A 23,496-nucleotide genomic window follows, 5' to 3' on the forward strand; every position below is an offset into this window, starting at 1 on the left:
TGGTTTACACAGGGATATACAAAAGAAATCATTAAAATGAATCCCTCTCCACAGATGTCTCACAATATTTTTTTATTTAAGCAGGACACCAGCAACAGCCACTGGAGGGATGCTGTGCTGGGGATGGATAAGGGCAATTGCTCTCCCCCTGCTAAATAAAGATAACCACCCCTCTAAAAAGGCACCTTTTTGGCTCACTTAGCAAGGGACAAGCAATGGTTGGAAATAGGGTTGTTATGAACCTCTTAAATACAAACTGGGTAAAATAATGTGACTTTATTAGTAAGCACAGTAAAAACATTCCAATACTGAGATTAAAAAACAGCTAAAAAGCAGCAAACGTTTCTGTTCGACTGCAGCTGAATGCTCGGATGCCTCAAAAGATGATAGCTGCAATGCCAGCTTGCAATGCCATCAATGTAAAAAGCTTCTGATCAGATTTCTCTTCCTTTTTTAATCAAAGCATTTAAAAACATTGAACCCAGTTCAATATACAATTTTTTTAAAACCACAATTAAAATCACCATGGAGTTCCTCACTGTGCAGCCCCTTAAATGTGCTTGAGACCATGAAGCTCCCACGGCTAAGAAGTGGAGAACACCCATAGTCATAATTACATGGTGACAAAAAGACTGAAATTTTGCCTGTGTTGACTGCTTGAAGCAAAAAGTAGCATGTGTTGTGACAGAAGCTCTTTCCAAACTCCAAGTAGTCAGGTTTGCTCTTCTTTGTGTATTTTCTCATGGTCGTTTAGACTTGATTCATTGTCAAAGCTCTCACTAGGATGCAGGCATTTGTACAATGTCTCCCTTCTGTGACTTCTTTCATGTGCATGAAGAGTTAATTAATGATAGAAACTCTCTCCACCCTCCAAGCATATCTATGGTGTCTTCACTTTATGAGTTCTTTGATGTCTAGTAAACTGCGGTTTCCGAGTGAAGCTTTTTCCGCACAGTGGGCAGGACAATTTCTCCCTTGTGTGGATTCTTTCATGTCCAGTAAGATGAGATTTGTGAGCAAAGCTTTTTCCACACTGCGAGCATAAATATGGTTTCTCCCCTGTGTGGGTTCTTTCATGTGTAGTAAGATCAGATTTCTGAGCAAAGCTTTTTCCACACTGCGAGCATAAATATGGTTTCTCCCCTGTGTGGGTTCTTTCATGTTTAGTAAGATCAGAATTGTCAGCAAAGCTTTTTCCACACTGCGAGCATGAATATGGTTTCTCCCCTGTGTGGGTTCTTTGATGTCTATTAAGATGCTGTTTCTGAGTGAAGCTTTTCCCACACTGCAAACACGTGTACGGCTTTTCCCCTGTGTGGATTCTTGAATGGGCAGTCAGGTTTTTGATAGAAGAAAAGCTCTTCCCACACTGCAAGCATGTATATGGCTTCTCTCCTTTGTGGGTTCTTTCATGTCGAGTAAGTTCTTGGCACTGCCTGAAGGTCTTTCCACACATGAAACACAGATATAGTTTCTCTTCTCTGTGAGTTATTTGATGTTTAGTGAGTTGTGAATTCCTCCTGAAGGTTTTGCTACAGACTGAGCATTGATATGTGATATGTTCTCTGTGAAGTGTTTGCTGTCTAGTAAGGTACCTCACAAGCCTTCCTTTCTTAGATCGTTGGGCTATTGGGGGGCCTGTTGATATTTGGTCCTCCATGTTAATGTCACCAGCATAGCTACAGACAATAGGCAGCCCAAGAATAAATGAGAGTAGTCCAGATTGGTGTGCTGAGGTTCTTCCTGGGGGGAGTGGAATAGAAGAGAAGGAACACAGGTAATCAATTCACCTCCAATATGGGAGTGACATCTCATTTTTAGAAACCCTGCAGAAATGTTACAGATATGCAGAGAACAATCATGTATTTGAGCCCATGGCAGAGAGAGCGAGAGGTTCAGTCCAATGCAGTTGGGCAAAACCATAATGAGGAAACCCCAGGAAAAAACACCAGTTCTGGTACCAACAGCAGAGGCAGGAGCAGGAAGGTGTGGTGGAATTGAATTAAGTATACAGTATTAATTATCTCCCTTATGGGGCGTTTGTCTCTGCAGGGGCATTGGGGGTGGCCCATGAACCAAGTTTTTTCTTAGCCTATTGGATTATTATTTTATATTCCAGTAATATTCCCTGCTTGACAAGAATGCAATTTTTGGTTAACCTACCAGATTCCAGTACAGTAGTAAACCTTTCTGATGGGTAATGTTTGATGATGGACTAGAATGACTTCTTTCAGCACCCATTCACATTTCAAGATCAGGGGGAGCTTTTCTGATGGGTAATGCTTGCTGAAGTACTGGGCCATAATTTCTCATTATTCTGTCAGTGTTAGGGCACTGGCTAGGAATTGAGACTGAGCTGAGCATGCTCTTTTCTTGCCAATTCTCCAGGCATTGCAAAGCACTTGAAGTTTGCCTTAACACACAACACCACTGTAGTCTTTCCCTCTTTTCATTTCAGAGTTATTTGGATGCCAAATAGCACAAACAACACTATCTAAGGCTTTTTGGGAGACCTGGATTGGTTTACTCAGGAGCCTTTGGTGACAGGCGGTCTAAAGGTATACTTAATAGATATTTCATGCCTACCAAATGACTCCGAGCCTCATATTTGCCGAGATGCTTCAAGAAGCCTGTACAGGTTACTTGGAGTTCCAAGATCAGCTAGAAATGTAAGGAATAAATAGTCAGGCTGCAAATCTTTCTCTCTCTTCTGCAGCTTCCACAAAACCTAACCTTAGAAGGGGCTCCCACGAGGACATCCCCCACCCCAGGATTTTAAATGCAGAAAGTTCCAAGCTCTCCCACCTCTTGCCCTGCCATGAGGGAAGTCTATTCCTTTCTCTGCCTACCCGTATTCCTCCCTCTCCAGGCAAGGATTCCCTTGTTTATTCTCTTTTTCGGGGGAAAGCAACTTTTCACTTACCAAATTCCCACAGAATTAAGGAAGACAGGCTCATCAGGATCCAACCCCACAGAAGAAAAATCATCCACTACTGCAAGGCAGGAGATGGGAAATTTATGCAAGAGAGCAGCCAGAGATTTCAGTGCCTCCACCCTCCACAATATGCTCAGGTTAAAAGGAGCCAGCTGTTAGTTGTTTCTTTGAGGCTTGCAGTGCTTTCTGGGACTTGTACTTCACAGCAAGAAGAAAGCAAAGGCAGGTGGGGACCCATACCCTGCTTGGGGAAGCAAAATCAAAACAGCCAAGAATGTCCCCAGCTCAGTTTCCCCTGCTAACTGATCAAAGAGGCACCTTTCTAAAGTGATGGTTCTCTTTACTGAGCAGGGGGAGAGCAACTGGCCCTATCCAGGCCCAGCACAGCATCTCTTCAGTGGCTGTTGCTGGTGTCTCTCCTGTCTTTCTTTTTAGACTCTCTAGACAGAGGGGAGTCTTCCTACCAATTACTGGAAGCTTTCCCAGACAGCAGACTTTACCATGGGTTTACTGAGAGGCTTTACTCCAAGTTCAAAATTGCCCCGGAGAGCTGACTCCAAAAGTGGATTTTTTCCTTTTACCCAGATATAAATTGGGCTACCCTTGAATGTGCAGTGAAAACCCCAAATTGTTTGTGAAGTTCTCCTTGATAGCTCGCAGGGACTTCTGGGTAAATTTGGCAGGTATGTGAACACACTCCTCCATTACTGAGGAGATGAGAACTAAAGGCCAGGCATGATAACCCATAATTTCTCATTGTTGGGGTTTGTGATTATTTAGCAAAGTACCAAGGAACCTACCACTCTAGTTACAGAGTGCAGAGTTTAGTTGTTGCAGCTATTAAGTAAAACGCATGGCGATCACTGTAGAGTATAAACTAAATTAGTTTATTGGTGAAGTACATTTGAGATGGGAAAGACCTCTCCTATCTATCAGCTACATAATGAATAGGTAGAGGGAGAGAGATGATGATGATGATGATGATGATGACATTTCTATCCCGCTCTTCCTCCAAGGAGCCCGGAGAGGTGTACTACATTCTTGAGTTTCTCTTTCACAACAACCCTGTGAACTAGGTTAGGCTGAGAGAGAGGTGACTGGCCCACAGTCAAACAGATAGTTTAATGGCTAAATGGGGTTTTGAACTCGGGTCTCCCCAGTCCTAGTCCAGCACTCTAACCACTACACCACGCTGAAGAGGACTGACTCACTACAGGAAGTACCTGAGGAGTCAAAGCAGGAGTCATAGAGTAGATGGAAGCAACGAACAGTAAGGACACCCTCACGAACTACCTCTACTCCCAGTGCCCCTAGTGGTCATTAGGATAGTTGGTGCATCACCAACAGGAACAACTCCATCTCCAACAGGAACAACTCCTGCAGATGTTGCCTACAACTCCCATCATCATAGCTTGATTATGGCTATAATGTACCAGCTCCTGCTACTGCTATGATAACTAATATTTGTATACTGCTTTTCGGCAAAAGTCCCCAAAGCGGTTTACATAGAGATATAAATAATAAATACATAAGATGGATCCCTTAAAAAGCTCAAAATCTATTTTTTAAAGCCTTTTTCAAAAAGCCACTGGAAGGATACTGTCCTGTGATTGAATAGGGCCAGTTGTGGGTTTGGGCTGGGACTGAACAGCTTTGGCCCACCCTCAGATGTTACTTACAACTTCCATCATACCCGACTATTGGCCACTTTGGTAGGGAATGATGGGAATTGTAGTATAAAACTAGCTGGGGAGCCAAAGCTGTGCAGCTCTGGGCTGAGACAACAACAACAGGGATTATCATCATGCCTGGATTACGGATTTGCTTACAGCATATGCTGCTAAGATGATGATGATGAAGAAGCATATTTATATCATGACCCCCAAAGGGCTCACCTTCTAAAAAGAAACATAAGATAGACACCAGCAACTGCCACTGCAGGGATGCTGTGCTGGGGATGGATAGGGTCAGTTGCTCTCCCCCTGCTAAATAAAGAGAATCACCACTTTGAAAAAGCACCTCTTTCTTCTATTAGCAAGGGATTAGCAATGGTTGGAAACAGGTTTGTTACATGGGCCACTGGAATACAAACTGAGAAAAATAATCCAACTTTATTAGTAAGCACAGAAAATACATTACAATACTGCTGTGTTGTTGTTTTTTAAAGAAAAACCCTCTAAAAAGCAGCGAACATTTCTGTTCCACTGCAGCTGAATAATCGGATGCCTCAGAAGATGATCGCTGCAATTACTCCATCAATGGGAAAAGCTTCAGATCACATTTCTCCCCCTTCTTAATCAAAGCACTTAAAAACATTGAGCCCAGCACAATAAAAGACACGATTAAAACCACCAGGGAGCTCATCATTGAGAAGCCGCTTAAAAATGCTGGATCACAGGGCTCAAAAATGAAGAACACTCAAAGGACATAATTAGTTTGGGACAAACAGATTGTAATTTTGCCTGTGTGGATTTCATGAGGTGAAAAGCAGTATGTGTTGTGACTGAAGCTCTTTCCGCACTCCAAATAGTTAAGTTTCCTCTTCTGTGTGTATTGTATTATCTCCATTAAGGAGCCCTCATCATCAAGGCTCCTGCCAGAATAAAAGTGTTTGTAAAAACATCTCTCTTCAAGGGTTTCTTTCATGTGCATGGTGGATTGATTAAGGACAGAAACTCTCTCCACCCTCCAAGCATTTCTAAGGTTTCTTCATTTCATGGGTCATTTGATGTCCAGTAAGATGTTGTTTCAGAGCAAAGCTTTTCCCACAGTGTGAGCATGTGTAGGGCTTTTCTCCTGTGTGAGTTCTTTCATGTCTAGTAAGATCAGTTTTCTGAGCAAAGCTTTTTTGACACTGTGAGCATGAATATGGTTTTTCCCCTGTGTGGGTTCGTTCATGTATAATAAGATTCTTTTTCTGAGCAAAGCTGTTTCCACACTGCAAACATGAAAATGGTTTCTCCCCTGTGTGGATTCTTTGATGTCTAGTAAGATCAATTTTATACGCAAAATCTTTTCCACACTGTGCGCATGAATATGGTTTCTCCCCTGTGTGGGTTCTTTGATGTGTAGTAAGATTAATTTTCTGAGTGAAGCTTTTCCCACACTGCAAACATGAAAATGGTTTCTCCCCTGTGTGGATTCTTTGATGTCTAATAAGATCAATTTTATACGCAAAACCTTTTCCACACTGTGCACATGAATATGGCTTCTCCCCTGTGTGGGTTCCTGAATGGGCAATAAGGTTTTCAATATGGGGAAATCTCTTTCCACACTCCAAGCATTTATATGGTTTCACTCCTTTATGGGTTCTTTTGTGTATAGTAAGCTTTAGGTGCCGCCTGAAGGCCTTTCCACACACAGAACACCTATAGAGTGTCTCTCCTGTGTGGGTTCTTAGATGTCTAGTAAGCTGTGGGCACCTCCTGAAGGTTTTGTCACACACTGAGCATCTATATCTTCTCTCTGTTCTGAGAAGCCTAGTAAGGTACCTCAAAACCCTCTTTTTTGTTGATGGCTGGGCTCTGGTGTCTTGCTTGGAAGTAGCCAAGAGTGCTTCAGGATCATTGCAGAGTGCAGTCCCCTGAAAGTCATGAGGGCCATCACCTGTTTCTTCTGACCTTTCCTCTCTTGGGGTGCCTGTGGGGTTTTGGTTCTCCATTTGTACCCTCAAAAACCGAGCTGTAGACTACAGTCAGCCCCAGGATAAATGACAGGGGTCCAGGTTTCTGTGTTGAGGCTCTTCATCTGGAAATGGGAAGAAGAGAATGAACATAGGTAGACAAGTGACCGCCAATATGCAGCAATAAATCTATCTATCTATCTATCTATCCATCCATCTATCCATCTATCTATCCATCTATCTGTCAAATTTGTACACCGCCCCAAACCTTCATCTCTGGGCAGTTAAGAATACAAAAAACAAGTTAAAGCTTAGAACCATTAAGGCAAACTAAAAATTAAAAAAAGGTTAAAACCTAAAAATTTAAAAAGCTGGAAAAGCTTGGCTGAAGAGGTGGGTTTTCAAGTGCTTTAAAAAAGTCAGTGTTGACTCCTGGCATGTGATTGTCCTTGATAAAATACCGGAGGGCTTTACCATTGCCATCTCCCGCGCACTATGTGATGAGTGTGGGAAACGGAATTCCAGTGCATCGACCTTTGGCACCAATACTTTCAATACTCGGGGAAGCTATTCTGATGTTTAAAGTCTGCTGATGTGCTGTACTGTGCCATAATTTTTCATTCTGTCTGATTTGAGTATTTTTCATTCATGGAATTCTGAGGGTAAAGGTAGAGTGTGCCCTCGATCGGTGTCAGCTCCTGGCGCCCACAGAGCCCTGTGGTTGTCTTTGGGTAAATACAGGAGGGGTTTACCATTGCTATCTTCCGCACAAGCCACACAATCTGCTTCTTTTCTGTAGAAGATGAATTTGTTTCCTTAGGAGCCTTTGGTGTTAGACGGTCTACATTTGTATTTGCTAAGTAATGAATGCCTAGCACTAGGCTACTAGCAGCCATTCTAACCAAAACCTGTAGAGGCTGCCTGGAGTTCCAAGACAAGTCTAAGAAATACTTTATCCGGCTGCAATTCTTCTCTCTGTGTTTTGGGCCACCAAGGTGCTGCTTCTATCAAGCCCCCCACAAGAACATCCCCCACCCCAGGATTTTAAATGCAGAAAGCAACAAGCCCTCCCTCTTTGTTCCCTTCCACTAGGGAACTCTATTCCTCTCTCTACCTAGCACTATACCTCCTTCTCTAGGCAGGGATTCCCTGGTTGCTTCTTTTTGGAGAAGCAACTATTCACTTACACAAATTCCCACTGGAAACAGGAAGAGAGAACCACCAGCATCCAGCCTCAGGGAAGGAAAAGCAGCACATCCAAGACTGGAGATGGGGAACCTATACAAAAGCACAGGCAAAGACTTAAATGCTTCCATCCTCCACACTTTGCACTGGTTAAAAGGAGCCAGTTGTTTGTCATTTATGTTTGTTAAGGCTTGCAATGCATTCTGGGAGTTGTAGTTCACGGCCAGAAGAACGCACAGGTAGGTTGGATGCCTGGTTTGAGAAGTGAAACCAGAACAGTCAGTGGTGCTGCTGGTTTCCACTTGTTCTTCCCCACTGGTCAATCCTCTCCCTGGTTTTATTTGTATTTCCGTTTTCATATATTTCTACATGCAAGGTTGTTTCTGCTACCAGTGTTGAATGCTTTGGCTCTTCCAACAGGTTACTTTTTTGCGCTTCTTTTGCTTTCTGGATTGACCTGCATGCAGGAAAGAATTCAAGCTTGAATGCGGAAGAGTTCTCAGGAGTGTCCCTTTTGTATTCATAGCACTATTTTCCATCTGTCCCAGGGATTTGAGGTCTGCCAGTTGGGTGTCTGTCCCTCCCTTTAAAAATCTGTTACTGAACTTTCACAGCATTCCTTGCCTTCCCCTTCTAAGTTCTGTTGAGGCTCCCTTAAAACAATGTTTGAAGCCATCAATTGCTAGTTGCTGGTCAAGCACCTCCCACCCATTCATTCCCTTTCCTTGACTTGGCAGCAATCCTATGCACACTCTCCTGAGAGTAATAGAATGAATCTTACTTCTGAGGATACATGCATACAGTGTGCTGTTGAGACCAGGTCCATAGGTAGGGGAGAGGGGGCCTGTGTTTGCCTGTGTTTGACCTTCCCTCCACCGCCTCCTCCCCCCATTGAGGGTGATAATGAAGAAAATAGGGAGGGGTAGAGCCGGGGGGTCCTCTGGAGCTGGGGGGCCCGGGTTCGTTGAACACTTTCACTCAATTATAGCTACACCCTTGGTTGAGAACACCACTTTGCTACTTCTTGATATTGTGGGTTAAATTGCAGCTTTAATTGCAATTTAATTGCAGCTGAAATTTGAGCTGCTCTGTCCCTGTTGGCTTTTATTGCAGTATTGTTATGGCAGCAAGTTTTTTCTTGATTAATTTTATTGTTTTTATTGATTATGTGTGGATATTAATTTACATATTTCCTTCTTGCAATTGTATTTTCCTATGTTATGAGATGTTTTGTTTATATCATGTTATGCTGACCTTGGGTCATAAATAAAGACATATATATAGGAAACAGCTGAAGTCACATCTCTTCAGCCAAGTTTTTAGCCTTTTAGTTCTTGAGCAGCTCTTATGGCAGCCAATGGGAGCGCCCGCCTACCGGAGATCTCGTAATGACTCATCATGAGTGCACCGCTGCTGCCTGCGCCTGTACAAGTGTGTGTGGGGGGGTGCGAGTGCCAGGTCCGCCAGCAGCCACAGCGGTGAGCAGCGGGCTTTTAAAATTTGTGTGGTGGTGGTGGGGCAGTCAAACTGCGCCCCCTTCAGGATGGTGCCTAGGGCACGTGCCCTGCCTGCCCCACCCTGGTTCCGCCTCTCAGTAAGTGGAAAGTGATGCACATTAGGTCTAAAAATACCCACCAACTTCACATATTCACTGATAGGGCCTGAGCTGGCAAACCTTCATATGCAGCTATTGAAACCTTCATATGTGTTGGAAATTCTCTGTGGTAAGAGAATCCCTTTCTCATTATAGCAAAGTGCACAGAGGCACAACACAGTGGAATTTACTTAGGCATGCAGGTATGCTGAGAGTAAAGTAACTTGGAGCCAATTCATAGTTTCAAATCAATATATAAGGCATTTATTAAGGAACTCCATTCTAGATAGGAAAGTGAGGAGTTAAGATCTCTAATCTATCTATCTAGCTGGATGCAGATGGATTCTGTATCCTCTCTGCACACATGGTGCAGGAAGAGAGGCTTGCCATGTTGCAAGGTAGAAGGGCAGGTAGGGAAGAGAGGAGAGGAAGGAAGTTAGTCCCTGAGATTAGCAATCTACATATCAAAGGGATAGTATCAGAGCAGTGGAGAAGGGATGACCAATGTCTTGACCCTCTAGCCCTGTGACTCACCAGTCTGTCCTCCACTGTCTGAGACAAGAGACAGCACAAAGTCCTTAACTTCCAACAAAAACAATGTTTCATGTGGTCGATTACTAATTGCTGGTCAAGCAGATCCCACCCATTCATTCCCTTTCCTTGACTTGGCAACAATTCTAAGCACACTCTCCTGAGAGTAATATAATGAAACTTACTTCTGAGGAAACATGCATACAGTGTGCTGTAGAGACCAGAGACGTAGATAGGGGAGAGGTGGCCTGTGATTGCCCCTCTCCCCAGCGGCCTCCTCAGATTGAGGGTGATAAGAAAATAGGGAGGAGTGGAGCTGGGGGGTCCTCTCGAGCTGGGTGGCCCGGGTACTTTGAACCCTATCGCTCAATTATAGCTACACCCCTGGCTGAGACCACCACTTTGTCACTTGGTAATAGTGGGTTAAATTGCATCTTTAATTGCAATTTAATTGCAACTGAGATTAGAGCTGGTCTGTCCTTGTTAGCTTTAAGGAAACAGCTGAAGTCACATCTCTTCAGCCAAGCTTTTTCACCTTTTAGTTATTGAGCAGTTCTTATGGTGTAGTTATTTTAATTTGAACTTTTATATGTTTTAAAATTTCTCGGTTTGTTTTATTGATGTAAACTGCCTAGAGATTTTGGGAGTGGGTGGTAGACAAATATGTTAAATAAATAAGGTTCCAATATTTTTTCATCAACATTGTTTTTCTGGTGTGTTTTTTTCTTAGAGCTGGAGAAAAGTTGCAGGCCTTGTAGTTTCTCTGCTGGCCATGATGTCACCCAAACTGCAGGAGGAGAAATGTGGGGCTTTTGCACACACACTTTTCAGAGTCATGCCTACCCAATAATACACTTTTGTTTTTCCTGGTAGGAAAAGAAATGCCTCCCTTTTCCTTGCAGGGCATGGAAGAAGCTTCTGAGGCCTCCCTGATTTCAGAGAAGTAGCTCCAGTGGTTTCCATGCAGGCACAATCTCATGTTTTGAGGCTTGACCTGTTGCCATTTCAATAGCTGCATATGAAATATTGAGGATGGGTTGCCAGATCAGGCCCCATCAGTGAATATGTGAAGTTGGTGGATATTTTTAGCCCCAGTGTGCATCATCCTCCACTTACTTCCACTGAACTGCATCTGCCATTTTACTCAGCTAGGAGAGATCCCTTTCAAGCTCTTCACAATCTTTTGTCAGCACCCAGAATCACTTTTTGTCATCAGCAAGGCTGGCCACCTCACCATTAATGCCAGATTATTCATGAACAAGTTAAGAAGCACCGGTCCTAATCCTGGAGGGAGCAGGGGTATCATTTCCATTGGACAAGGGGGGATGATTGCACCTGGGCCCACAGGGTTTGAGAGGCCCCCAGGCATGGGCATAGGGTCCATTGGGCAAGGTTGCTCTGCAGCCGGTGGGGGTGCTCTTTCCAAGCGTGATGGGAAGAGAGGAAGCGGACTGGGGCTGGGCTTTCTTTCGCCTCCCTCCCCCCGCAGTTCCTCCTCCCAGGCAGTGGACCGCCACTCGCCACCCTTGACACTCTTGGCTGCCACAGCCATGCTGGCGCCACCGCCCCCCTGAAGAGGACGGTGACCCCCATGGCCCCGCACCCAGCCTGCCTCCAGGCCATTGAGCTGGCACTGCTGCTGGCCACCCTCCCGCTCTGCACAGAACGTGAGACAGTGGAGGGGAAGGCTTGCATGGGGGAGGGTTAGGTTGCCCCACCCCTTGAATCTGATGTCAAATGCAGGCTTGGGCATTGGGGCAACACACACACCCATAGCTCCAATTTCCCCCCTGGCCACCAGGAACCTCGCTACGTCCCTGGGAGGTGGGGGTCTCACTCTGCACATCCCTCCCATCGGAAAACTGCCCATTTATTCCTACTCCCGGCTTTCTGTTCTTCTACCAGCTACCATTCCATTAGAAGGCCTGTCCTCTTTTTCCATAGCCACTAAACTTGTTCGTGATCTTTTTGTGAAGAACCTGATCAAATGCATTATTTTTTAAAAAAATTTAAAAGACACTGCCTGTTAAAATAATAGTATTTTGATCTATGGATCTTTTTAAAAAGACCCTTAAGGTGCATTTGTCTCTCCATCTTTTAATTGGTTTCATAACATAATTGTTTTATTCATGTTATCCTTCTTTTATATTTGTTGTGTTTTAACTTATGTTCACCACCTGGGCGGGGGGGCAGATGTAAGTCATTTGGAGATGGAGTTCCAGTGCATCAGCCTTTTGCACCAAACTATCCTAATGACCACTAGGGGCATTGAGAGCAGAAGTAGCTATTATGGGTCTCCTTTACCTGTCCCTGCTTTCTTTTACTCTATGACCCCTGCCTTGACTCCTCAGGTACTTCCTGTAAGTTCGTCCTCTTCCTTTCCTCCTGGAGAAAAACATATCTCTCTTTCTCCCTGCCTATTCATTATGTAGCTGGCAGATAGGATAGGTCTTTCCTATCTCAAATGTACTTCACTAATAAATCAATTTAGTTTAGATTCTGAAGTGATCTCCATGCATGTTACTTAAATAGCTGCAACAACTAAACTCTGCACTCTAAACTGGAGTGGTAGCTTCCTTGGTGCTTGGCTAAATAATCAAACCCCAACAAAGGTGGTATGGAAATATGATAAATACAAGTCCAAGTATACAGTACCCACTGGATCACCACTCTCTGTCTGCTTGTGGACACTTTCAAAGAAGTCTAGGAGGTTATTGGAGAGAGAAGATTGGCCCTTGCAGAAGGCACGGTGGTGGCCTGAGGCATTGCCTTTCTTAACACCAGGAAACATAGAGCTGTGAAGAAAGTGGGCACAAGAAGCAGAGACGGTGGACAGCAGGAGCCATTGGTGGGATGTATTCTGCATCAACTGTAGTAAAGGCAGCCCCACACAGAGTGCATTACAGACAGTAGTGAAGCCTAGGTGTTATGTATCACCGCTTGAAGGTCATTTTCCTCCAGATATATTTAGTTAATTAATTTAACATTTTTATACCACCCAAAACCTACGTCTCTGGGTGGTTTACTACAAAGCAAACAAACAGAGAACTTAAAGTTAGTTAAGACAAAATAAATGATACAGTAGAAGTTAAAAAAATTACAACAATTTAAAATTTAAAACATCATTAAAACAATGTTAAAAATAATATTTAATTAAAAGCCTGGGTGAATAGATGCATCTTTATTGCATTTAAAAAATTTTTTGGTTTTTACAGTATCTTAACCATCCAATTACATTTAATTAAGTAAATATTGTAAGTAAATATTGACTTTCCGCTTACCAGTCTGCATGGTTCATGTTAGCTATACATATAAACCATTGCTATAGTAATTCAAAAGATATATACTCCACATTGCAACTCGATTCTACCCTACACAACCTGCTGTAATTACTAAATTTCAAACCCTGCTGAAAGATCCATGTTAGAAAAATAGTTCTTTAAGTAAAGCAAGAAAAGTTCCCAATCTTCTTTGAAACATTCCAAGTTTTCATCCCTTATAAGTGCTGTAAGTTTTGCCATCTCAGCATATTCCAAAAATTTTATCAACCAGTCTTCTTTTGAGGGCATTTTATTGTCCTTCCATTTCTGCGCATATACTATTCTAGCCGCCGTGGTTGCATACATAAAAAATGTTAAACTCTCCTTGAGTTATTCCCAGCAGGAAGGATTCTGGACTCTTAGGAAATGTCATTTAAAAATTTTTCTTCAGCAAATTATATATCACATCCCAAAAAGCCGTTCCCTTCCCGCATGACCACCACATATGAAAAAAAGTTCCTTCACATTGTCCACATTTCCAACATCTGTTTGAAACATTTTTATACATTAATGCTAATTTTTTGGTGGCAAATGCCACCTGTACATCATCTTATAATGATTTTCTTTTAGAGTATAACATGCAGTGAACTTTAAATCAGTTTTCCATAATTTTTCCCAAGCTGTCATCTCTCTATTATGACCCACATCTTGAGCCCATTTTATCATAGTCATTTTAACCACCATCTCTTGTTTCCTCCAAAAGCAACAACTTATACATCTTAGAGACTAGTTTTTCATCTTTTTCACACAATTTCTTCTCAAATCTCGACATCTGATTCTCAGATCCAGCTTTAAGATCCTTCTTATAAATTTTGTTTAGCTGATGGTACTGAAACCAGTTACTAACCAAATTTTTTACTTCAATTAGGTTTTTTGATTTACAGCCCTTCTCTTGAAAACATAACAAATCTCTATAGGTACCCCATTCAGATTGCATATTTATCTCTTTACGTGCCAAAGCTTCAATCAGGGATACCCATAATGGAGTTTTAGATTCCAACCATTTTTTGTATTTTACCCACACGCTCATTAGACTCCTTCTTACATGGTGATTAAGAAAATCTTTATGCACTTTACTTTTATTGCACCACAGATATGAATGCCATCCAAACCTTCTATCGAATCCTTCCAGATCAAGTATTCTGGGATTTCTTAATGTTATCCATTCCTTTAACCACGTTAAACAAACAGCATCAAAATACAACCTTAAATCTGGCAGGGTAAGACCACCTCTTTCTTTAGCATCTGTTAAATTTTTAAGTTTAATTCTTGGTCTTTTCCCTTGCCAAACAAATTTAGTTATGTCCTTTTGCCATTGCTTGAAACAGGTTAAAGTATTAATTATAGGAATAGTCTGAAAAAGAAACAACATTTTAGGTAAAACATTCATCTTCACAACTAAAATTCTTCCCATTAAAGATAAATTCATTCTAGTCCATAATTGCAAACCAATTTTTACTGTATTCTATATTTTGATATAATTATTTGAAAACAAAGAATTTTTGTTTGTCAGCCAGACACCCAAATATTTAATTTTCTTCTCCACTTTCAATTCGTTTATTTCATAGAGTCTGTCCTTGGATTTCTGGTCCATATTTTTTGTCAACACCTTCGTTTTAGTCTTATTTATATAAAACCCAGCCAATTGGCCGAATTCTTCTATTTTTTCCAAGAGCCTTCCGACCTTCTCTAATGATTTTCAAGAAAAAACACCTCATCATCTGCAAAGACTCTAAGTTTATACTCCTGTTTCCCTACTTTCGGACCTTGTATATGTTCATCTTCTCTGATATATTTTCAAAGCATTTCCAGAATTATTATAAAAAGTAATGGGAAAAGTGGACAGCCTTGTCCAGTTCCTTTTTGTATTTTACAATTATTTGATAGTTCCCCATTTATAATAATTTTAGCATATTGCTCCGAAAATATTGTCTTAATGGCTCTAGTAAAGTTATTACCAACTCCCATTGCATCCAGTAGCCTCCACATAAACTGCCAGGAAACTTTGTCAGGAAACATTGTCAAATGCTTTCTCTGCATCTAGAAAGTTCATAGCTATCTGTATATCCTTGTGTTTTTCATAATACTCCAATACATTCAGGACTGTTCTCACATTGTCTTTTAATTGGCTTTTTGGCAAAAAGCCTGCTTGAACTTCATCAATAAAAGCTCTTAGTACAATCTTCATTCTCCTTGCCAAAATGGCAGCCAAAAGTTTATAGTCATCGTTTAACAGTGAGCTTGGCCTGTAATTCTTAACTTGCATTGAATCTTGATCCGGTTTTGGAATTTCTGCAATGTTGGCATACTTCCAAGACTCCGGCATATTTCCTCTTTGCAAAATATCATTCCTTGTCCATTGCAAAGGCTGTAATAATTGATCTTTAAAGGATTTGTAGTACAAAGCTGGTAAGCCATCGGGCCCTGGTGCTTTATTGGCTTTGCTTATGTTTATTACTTCCGTTATTTCCATTATTGATATCAGGCTTCTGGGTTTCCTTACAGACCCCCTTAGCTCCCTTTTTCAGTCCTGCCCAGGTTTACAGCTATTCCTCTGAGGAAGTCTGAACTCTGCATATGCTCAGAGACAATTTCTTCACTAAATTCCTACACCACTCACAGCATGCAAATGACAAGCAGGGTAAACCCCTCCACCAAGGGTGGGTTTCAGGTAGGAATTTCTCTCTCTGTTGTCAAGTTACCAATATAACAGGAGGTGTCTGGCCCCGCTCGGCAGCTCCAAGCATCTGAGCCACCATTGCCCTCTCTGAGGAGGCAGTTTCTGTACAGCTGAAGATGTTCCTGGGCAGGACCTAAGCAGAACTCGTCATCTGCCACAATCCATCTTTCACCACCAAAATCTAAAATAGGAATGTGCATGAAACAGATTTTGCATTTTATTTCGAGCTGAAAACAAAACACAGAAAGTGACAACGTTTCATCAGAACTGCTGGTTGTTTTGACGAAACATAACTCGAAACCTTTCGAGTGTTTCAGCCATAGGGAACAATAGGGAAACCTGAAAGACCCTATGGGTAGCTCCCAGGGAAACCAAATTGAGTTGCGTGGTAGGGCATGGTGGGTGCTACCTACCACCCAACCCACAAAACAAATGGGCAAGTCAGTGATGTCTAACTAATGTATCACCTTTCCCCCAAATCCAAGTAGAATCAGAAGCCAGAGCAAGAAAACCCATCAGCAAGAGAAAAACAGGCTGCCCCAAATGGTGCATGAAAAGTTTCAAATCGCAATGGGGTTCCTTGGTTCAGAACTTGAAAAGGCCCTTTAAATAAAGGGCATTTGGTTTCAAGTTTGAAGGACTCAAAACACCCATTGCAAGACAAAACGTCTTGACACTGCAACATTTTGCACCTCCCTAGCCTGAAATAAGACAATTAATAGCATTTTAATGAGCAAAAAGCTGATACTTCAAGGAAAACATGTACTAGATGTTTCCCTTGAATCTCTCTCTCTCTCTCTCTCTCTCTCGGATTTGGCCCTTTCTTTCTTCACTAATTCCCAAAGTACTCAGAGGATGCAAATGCCAAGTAGGGCGGCCCCTCTCTCACGGGTGGGTTTCTGGCAGGAGGTTTTCTGCAGGTTGTTGGGTGGTTGCTGAGGGTATGCTGTGGTGCTTAGCCGCTATTTCAGCCGCCATTTCCACACTGTGCAGCTGAAGGTGATCCTACTGAGCATGTGCCACAATCCATCTTTCATCACAACAGTCTAAAATGGGCCCATGAACTGCATTGTTGATTTTTAAAAGAGATCTATTTGAAGAAAATAGCACAGAAAATAGAAATGTGAGGGATTTCCATGTACTAGACATTTTCCCTTGTCCTAATACACACAAAAACCTTTTCTCCGGATTGCCCAATAAAATCCAAACCAGAAGTCTGAGGGCAGGTGAGTAAGAGACCAAACCCTGTCAGTCTACTGGTGTCACACACCAAATGTTAACTACTATAAAGGGCCATACTTGATTAGCAAGCCAGAGGTTGCCGGTTCAACTCCCCGCTGCTACTACAACTATATCAGGCGGCAGCAGCAACATAGGAAGATGCTGATAGACATGGGTGGTTTCTGAGGGTAAGCTGTGCAGAAGACAATGGTAAACCCCTCCTGTATTCTACCAAAGACAACCACAGGATCTGTGGTCGCCAGGAGTCGAAACCGACTCAACAGCAAACTTTACCATGGCTTTAAAATCCCTCCATGAAAGCTGAACCTACAGAGGGGGTCTTCCTAACGAATACCAGATTTGGAGTTGGGCCAGGGCTAAACAACTTTGGCCTACCCGCAAATGTTGCCTACAACTCCCATCCCCCTCTGACTATTGGCCACTGTGGCAGAGGTTGATGGGAGTTGTAATCCAAAACTAGCTGGAGAGGCAAAGCTGGGCAGCCTTGGGCTGGGAGAAAAGGGAAGAGTTAACACAACCATGCCCCAATATACTGGCTTCCTGGAAGAATCTACTGCTCTGACCAACGTTTCCGAAGTGGTTTACATAGAGATATACAAAAGAAATCAATAAAATGAATCCCTCTCCACAGATGGCTCACAATATTTTTTTATTTAAGCAGTACACCAGCAACAGCCACTGGAGGGATGCTGTGCTGGGGATGGATAAGGTCAATTGCTCTCCCCCTGCTAAATAAAGATAACCACCTCTCTAAAAAGGCACCTTTTGGGCTCACTTAGCAAGGGACAAGCAATGGTTGGAAATAGGGTTGCTATGGACCACTTAAATACAATTTGGGTAAAATAATGTGACTTTATTAGTAAGCACAGTTAAAACATTCCAATACTGAGATTAAAAAACAGCTAAAAAGCAGCAAACGTTTCTATTCCACTGCTGCTGAATGCTCGGATGCCTCAAAAGATGATAGCTGCAATGCCAGCTTGCAATGCCATCAATGTAAAAAGCTTCTGATCACATTTCTCCTCCTTTTTTAATCAAAGCATTTAAAAACATTGAACCCAGTTCAATATACAATTTTTAAAAAACCACAATAAAAACCACCATGGAGTTCCTCATTGAGCAGCCCCTTAAATGTGCTCGAGACGATGAAGCTCCCACAGCTCAGAAGTGTAGAACACTCAAGGTCATAATTACATGGTGACAAAAAGACTGAAATTTTGCCTGTGTTGACTGCTTGAAGCAAAAAGTAGCATGTGTTGTGACAGAAGCTCTTTCCAAACTCCAAGTAGTCAGGTTTGCTCTTCTTTGTGTATTTTCTCATGTTCACTTAGTCCTCATTCATCATCAAAGCTCAGAATGCAGCCGGCATTTTACAATGTCTCCCTTCTGTGACTTCTTTCATGTGCATGAAGGGTTGATTAATGATAGAAAGTCTCTCCACCCTCCAAGCATGTCTATGGTGTCTTCACTTCATGAGTTCTTTGATGTCTAGTAAACTGCGGTTTCCGAGTGAAGCTTTTTCCGCACAGTGGGCAGGACAATGACTTCTCCATTGTGTGGGTTCTTTCATGTCTAGTAAGATCAGATTTCTGAGCAAAGCTTTTACCACAGTTTGAGCATAAATATGGTTTCTCCCCTGTGTGGGTTCTTTTGTGTTTAGAAAGATAAGTTTTGTGAACAAAGCTTTTTCCACACTGCAAGCATGAATATGGTTTCACCCCTGTGTGGGTTCTTTCATGTGTAGTAAAATTAATTTTCTGAGTGAAGCTTTTCCCACACTGCAAGCATGAATATGGTTTCTCCCCTGTGTGGGTTCTTTCATGTGTATTAAAATTAATTTTCTGAGTGAAGCTTTTCCCACACTGCGAGCATGAATATGGTTTCTACCCTGTGTGGGTTCTTTGATGTCCAGTAAGATGCTGTTTCTGACTAAAGGTTTTCCCACACTGCAGACAGGTGTATGGCTTTTCCCCTGTGTGGATTCTTGAATGGGCAGTAACGTTTTTGATAGAAGAAAAACTCTTCCCACACTGCAAGCATGTATATGGTTTCTCTCCTTTGTGGGTTCTTTCATGTTGAGTAAGGTTTTGGCATCGCCTGAAGGTCTTTCCACACATGGAACACATATATAGTTTCTCTTCTGTGTGAGTTGTTTGATGTTTAGTGAGTTGTGAATTCCTCCTGAAGGTTTTGCTACAGACTGAGCATTGATATGTGATATGTTCTCTGTGAAGTGTTTGCTGTCTAGTAAGGTACCTCACAAGCCTTCCTTTCTTAGATCGTTGGGCTATTGGGGGGCCTGTTGATATTTGGTCCTCCATGTTAATGTCACCAGCATAGCTACAGACAATAGGCAGCCCGAGAATAAATGAGAGCAGTCCAGATTGGTGTACTGAGGTTCTTCCTGGGGGAAGTGGAATAGAAGAGAAGGAACACAAGTAATCAATTCACCTCCAATATGGGAGTGACATCTCATTTTTAGAAACCCTGTAGAAATGTTACAGATATGAAGAGAACAATCATGTATTTGAGCCCATGGCAGAGAGAGCGAGAGGTTCAGTCCAGTGCAGTTGGGAAAAACCATAATGAGGAAACCCCAGGAAAACACTAGTTCTGGTACCAACAGTAGAGGCAGGAGCAGGAAGATGTGGTGGAATTGAATGAAGTATACAGTATTAATTATCTCCCTTATGGGGCGTTTGTCTCTGCAGGGGCATTGGGGGTGGCCCATGAACCAAATTTTTTCTTAGCCTATTGGATTATTATTTTTTATTCCAGTAATATTCCCTGCTTGGCAAGAATTCAATTTTTGGTTAACCTACCAGATTCCAGTACAGTAGTAAACCTTTCTGATGGGTAATGTTTGATGATGGACTAGAATGACTTCTTTCAGCACCCATTCACATTTCAATATCAGGGGGAGCTTTTCTGATGGGTAATGCTTGCTGAAGTACTGGGCCATAATTTCTCATTATTCTGTCAGGGTTAGGGCACAGGCTAGGAATTGAGACTGAGCTGAGAATGCTCTTTTCTTGCCAATTCTCCAGGCATTGCAAAGCACTTGAAATTTGCCTTAACACACAACACCACTGTAGTCTTTCCCTCTTTTCATTTCAGAGTTATTTGGATGCCAAATAGCACAAACAACACTATCTAAGGCTTTTCTGGAGACCTGGATTGGTTTACTCAGGAGCCTTTGGTGACAGGCGGTCTAAAGGTATACTTAATAGATATTTCATGCCTACCAAATGACTCTGAGCCTCATATTTGCCGAGATGCTTCAAGAAGCCTGTACAGGTTACTTGGAGTTCCAAGATCAGCTAGAAATGTAAGGAATAAATAGTCAGGCTGCAAATCTTTCTCTCTCTTCTGCAGCTTCCACAAAGCCTAACCTTAGAAGGGGCTCCCACAAGGACATCCCCCACCCCAGGATTTTAAATGCAGAAAGTTCCAAGCTCTCCCACCTCTTGCCCTGCCATGAGGGAAGTCTATTCCTTTCTCTGCCTACCCGTATTCCTCCCTCTCCAGGCAAGGATTCCCTTGTTTCTTCTCTTTTCTTTGGGAAAGCAAACTTACCAAATTCCCACAGAAGAAAAAGCAGCCACTACCCAAGGCAGGAGATGGGAAATTTATGCAAGAGAGCAGCCAGAGATTTCAATGCCTCCACCCTCCACAATATGCTCAGGTTAAAAGGAGCCAGCTGTTAGTTGTTTCTTTGAGGCTTGCAGTGCTTTCTAGGAGTTGTACTTCACAGCAAGAAGAAAGCGAAGGCAGGTGGGGACCCTTACCCTCTTTGGGGAAGTAAAGTCAAAACAGCCAAGAATGTCCCCAGCTCAGTTTCCCCTGCTAACTGATCAAAGAGGCACCTTTCTAAAGTGATGGTTCTCTTTATTGAGCAGGGGTTTAGCAACTGGCCCTATCCAGCCCCAGCACAGCATCTCTTCAGTAGCTGTTGCTGGTGTCTCTCCTGTCTTTCTTTTTAGATTCTCTAGACAAAGGGGAGTCTTCCTACCAATTTTTGGAAGCTTTCCCAGACAGCAGACTTTACCGTGGGTTTACTGAGAGGCTTTACTCCAAGTTCAAAATTGCCCCGGAGAGCTGACTCAAAAAGTGTATTTTTTTCTTTTACCCAGACATAAATCGGGCTACACTTGAATGTGCACTGAGAACCCCAAATTGTGTGTGAAGTACTCCTTGATAGCTCGCTGGGACTTCTGGGTAAATTTGACAGGTATGTGAACACACTCCTCCATTCCTGAGGAGATGAGAACTAAAGGCCAGGCATGAAGAACCATAATTTCTCATTGTTGGGGTTTATGATTATTTAGCAAAGTGCCAAGGAACCTACCACTCCAGACGGCATTTGCCACCCAATCATATTTCCATCAAGATGGGGCTCAATTTGTACCAGCAGCTCTTAAGCTATTTATAGTTAAAGCCTGCTCTCAGTTGCTCTTTGGGTCGCAGCTGGGCCCGTATACTAACTGCATATCTCTAGAGGTAGCTCAGACAAAGTGTTTGAGATCTATTTTACAGATCCCTAGATGTGTTCCCAATGTAATATTGAGGGTTGAAACTGGTATGCCTAAGATGGAAGCCCGGATGTGGTTTTCCATTCTCAGCTTCTGGTTAAGATTGTCTTTCTTTTCTACAGGCCTTGCTCACCTCATTTTTATTGATAAATTTAACTCTAGTTGGAAGCAGTCAATATCTGGCCAATAAGTTTATATGGCTTTAGTCTGGATGGTTTATTAGAAATGGGTTTTTTTCGCGCAAGACTAATATGGAAGTGCAGACTGATCGATCTTTAATCTCTGAAGAAGTTTTCCTAGGTCTACAAATGTATAATACTAAACCTGCAAATTACCTGGATAAGATTACCATTACAAAGTATCGCAGGATGTTCACACTGGCCAGATTTAATGTGCTACCTTCAGCTGAACTAGAAGGTAAATTTAGAGTGATACTAAAAGAGAAGAGACTTCCCAGGACATACAGATGTATTTTACGTCAATTATCTGCTCTCTGATCAGAAGGAGGAAGTAACATTTAAAGTTGCTAAGTTCTGTGAGGTAGCTAAGAATTCTAGACAGCAGATGGTAAACCAGATTATGCAAACGGGAAACAGCTGATTAGGATGAGTCTATGTTTCTGTTTATATCATGTATATATTATATCATGTGTATTATTATGTATGTTTTAAATTTTGGACTATGACCGTAAATAAACATGATTGATTGATTGAAGTAACACGCATGGCAATCACTGTAGAGTCTAAACTAAATTAGTTTATTGGTGAAGTACATTTGAGTTGGGAAAGACCTCTCCCATCTATCAGCTACATAATGAATAGGTAGGGGGAGAGAGATTATTATTAGTAGTATTACATTTATATCCCGCTCTTCCTCCAAGGAGCCTGGAGAGGTGTACTACATTCTTGAGTTTCTCTTTCACAACAACCCTGTGAAGTAGGTTAGGCTGAGAGAGAAGTGACTGGCCCAGAGTCACCCACCTAGTTTCATGGCTGAATGGGGATTTGAACTCGGGTCTCCCCAGTCCTAGTCCAGCACTCTAACCACTACACCACGCTGAGGAGGACTGACTCACTACAGGAAGTACCTGAGGAGTCAAAGCAGGAGTCATAGAGTAGATGGAAGCAATGAACAGTAAGGAGACCCTCACTAACTACCTCTACTCACAGTGCCCCTAGTGGTCGTTAGGATAGTTGGTGCATCACCAACAGAAACAACTCCATCTCCAACAGGAAGAACTCCTGCAGATGTTGCCTACAATTCCCATCATACCTGACTACTAGCTACTGTGACAGTAATGTGAGTTGTAGGCCCAAAATAGCAGGATAGTCAAAGCTGTTGACATCATAGCTTGATTATGGCTAAGATGTAACAGCTCCTGCTACTGCTATGATAACTAATAACAACAACAACAGGTATTATCATCATGCCTGGATTATGGATTTCCTGACAGCATATGCTGCTAAAATGATGATGATGATGATGATGCTGAAGCATATTTATACCATGACCTCCCAAGGGCTCACCTTCTAAAAAGAAACATAAGATAGACACCAGCAACTGCCACTGCAGGGATGCTGTGCTGGGGATGGATAGGGTCAGTTGCTCTCCCCCTGCTAAATAAAGAGAATCACCACTTTGAAAAAGCAGCTCTTTCCTCTATTAGCAAGGGACTAGCAATGGTTGGAAACAGGCTTGTTACATGGGCCACTGGAATACAAACTGAGAAAAATAATCCAACTTTATTAGTAAGCACAGAAAATACATTATGTTCATGTATAATAAGATTCTTTTTCTGAGCAAAGCTTTTTCCACACCGCAACCATGTGTAGGGCTTTTCTCCTGTGTGGGTTCT

General features: G+C 42.4%; 1 protein-coding gene and 1 long non-coding RNA gene across 2 annotated transcripts; both read right to left on the reverse strand.

The window, feature by feature from the left end:
• Positions 1-257: 257 nt before the first annotated feature.
• Positions 258-8,367, reverse strand: LOC128343915 (zinc finger protein 345-like). Its single transcript, XM_053293346.1, has 3 exons — positions 7,745-8,367; positions 5,639-6,682; positions 258-1,743 (listed from the first exon to the last, which is right to left on the reverse strand). Exons 2-3 carry the CDS (start codon positions 6,594-6,596, stop codon positions 881-883), a joined length of 1,821 nt encoding a protein of 606 aa, XP_053149321.1. The 5' UTR covers positions 6,597-6,682; positions 7,745-8,367; the 3' UTR covers positions 258-880.
• Positions 8,368-17,941: 9,574 nt separating this feature from the next.
• Positions 17,942-20,860, reverse strand: LOC128346423 (uncharacterized). Its single transcript, XR_008316956.1, has 3 exons — positions 20,686-20,860; positions 20,355-20,429; positions 17,942-19,513 (listed from the first exon to the last, which is right to left on the reverse strand). It is a non-coding gene; the product is annotated as an uncharacterized LOC128346423 (long non-coding RNA).
• Between the last annotated feature and the right edge of the window lie 2,636 nt (positions 20,861-23,496).

The sequence above is a fragment of the Hemicordylus capensis genome, chromosome 2, assembly GCF_027244095.1.
Source record: "Hemicordylus capensis ecotype Gifberg chromosome 2, rHemCap1.1.pri, whole genome shotgun sequence".
In the NCBI taxonomy this organism is placed as follows: domain Eukaryota; kingdom Metazoa; phylum Chordata; class Lepidosauria; order Squamata; family Cordylidae; genus Hemicordylus; species Hemicordylus capensis.